The sequence below is a fragment of the Mesitornis unicolor genome, unplaced genomic scaffold, assembly GCF_000695765.1.
Source record: "Mesitornis unicolor isolate BGI_N332 unplaced genomic scaffold, ASM69576v1 scaffold13105, whole genome shotgun sequence".
In the NCBI taxonomy this organism is placed as follows: domain Eukaryota; kingdom Metazoa; phylum Chordata; class Aves; order Mesitornithiformes; family Mesitornithidae; genus Mesitornis; species Mesitornis unicolor.
This window is the reverse complement of record NW_010183529.1, coordinates 1-418: the sequence shown is the minus strand read 5'-3', so window position 1 is coordinate 418 and position 418 is coordinate 1. Positions and strand designations below refer to the sequence as shown.

Here is a 418-nt window from a genome sequence, read left to right as displayed (position 1 = left end):
CCCCCCCACGGACCGGCGCCGCCCCCCGGGCCCCTCCCCGGGCAGCCGAGGAGTGCGTCGCAGGAGTCACTGGGGCTTGGCAGGCCGAGGGACCTCCCGAAAAGAGGGAGCTCGTCTGGCTCTGGTTTGGCGAGGGCCGCAGGCTTAGCCAGGCCCACCCGCCCACCGGAGATAAACTCGCTGGAAACAGCCTTGGGCAGGCCGACGGCCCGCGGCGAGGAGCCCGCCCAGGCCGAGATGTGGTCGCTGGACTCTGCCTTGGGCAGCATCTCCCTCCGCTCGTTGGGCAGCGGCTTCCCAGGGGCGGCGTGCTCCAGGGGACCGAGCTCAGGGAAGGCGGAACGGCCCGACACCGGGGACTGCGACGTCAGAGCGGAGCGGGCTGGTGTAGCGCCCGGGCTGGGGGGCAGCAGGGCCG

General features: G+C 73.7%; 1 protein-coding gene across 1 annotated transcript in view; it reads right to left on the bottom strand.

The window, feature by feature from the left end:
- The window catches only part of INPP5J (inositol polyphosphate-5-phosphatase J), a 7553-nt gene extending 7284 nt beyond the window's left edge, over positions 1–269 (bottom strand). Inside the window, exon 1 of the mRNA XM_010184176.1 lies at positions 10–269. Coding sequence (XP_010182478.1) covers positions 10–269 — 260 coding nt within the window. The remainder of the gene's footprint in view (positions 1–9) is intronic.
- Between the last annotated feature and the right edge of the window lie 149 nt (positions 270–418).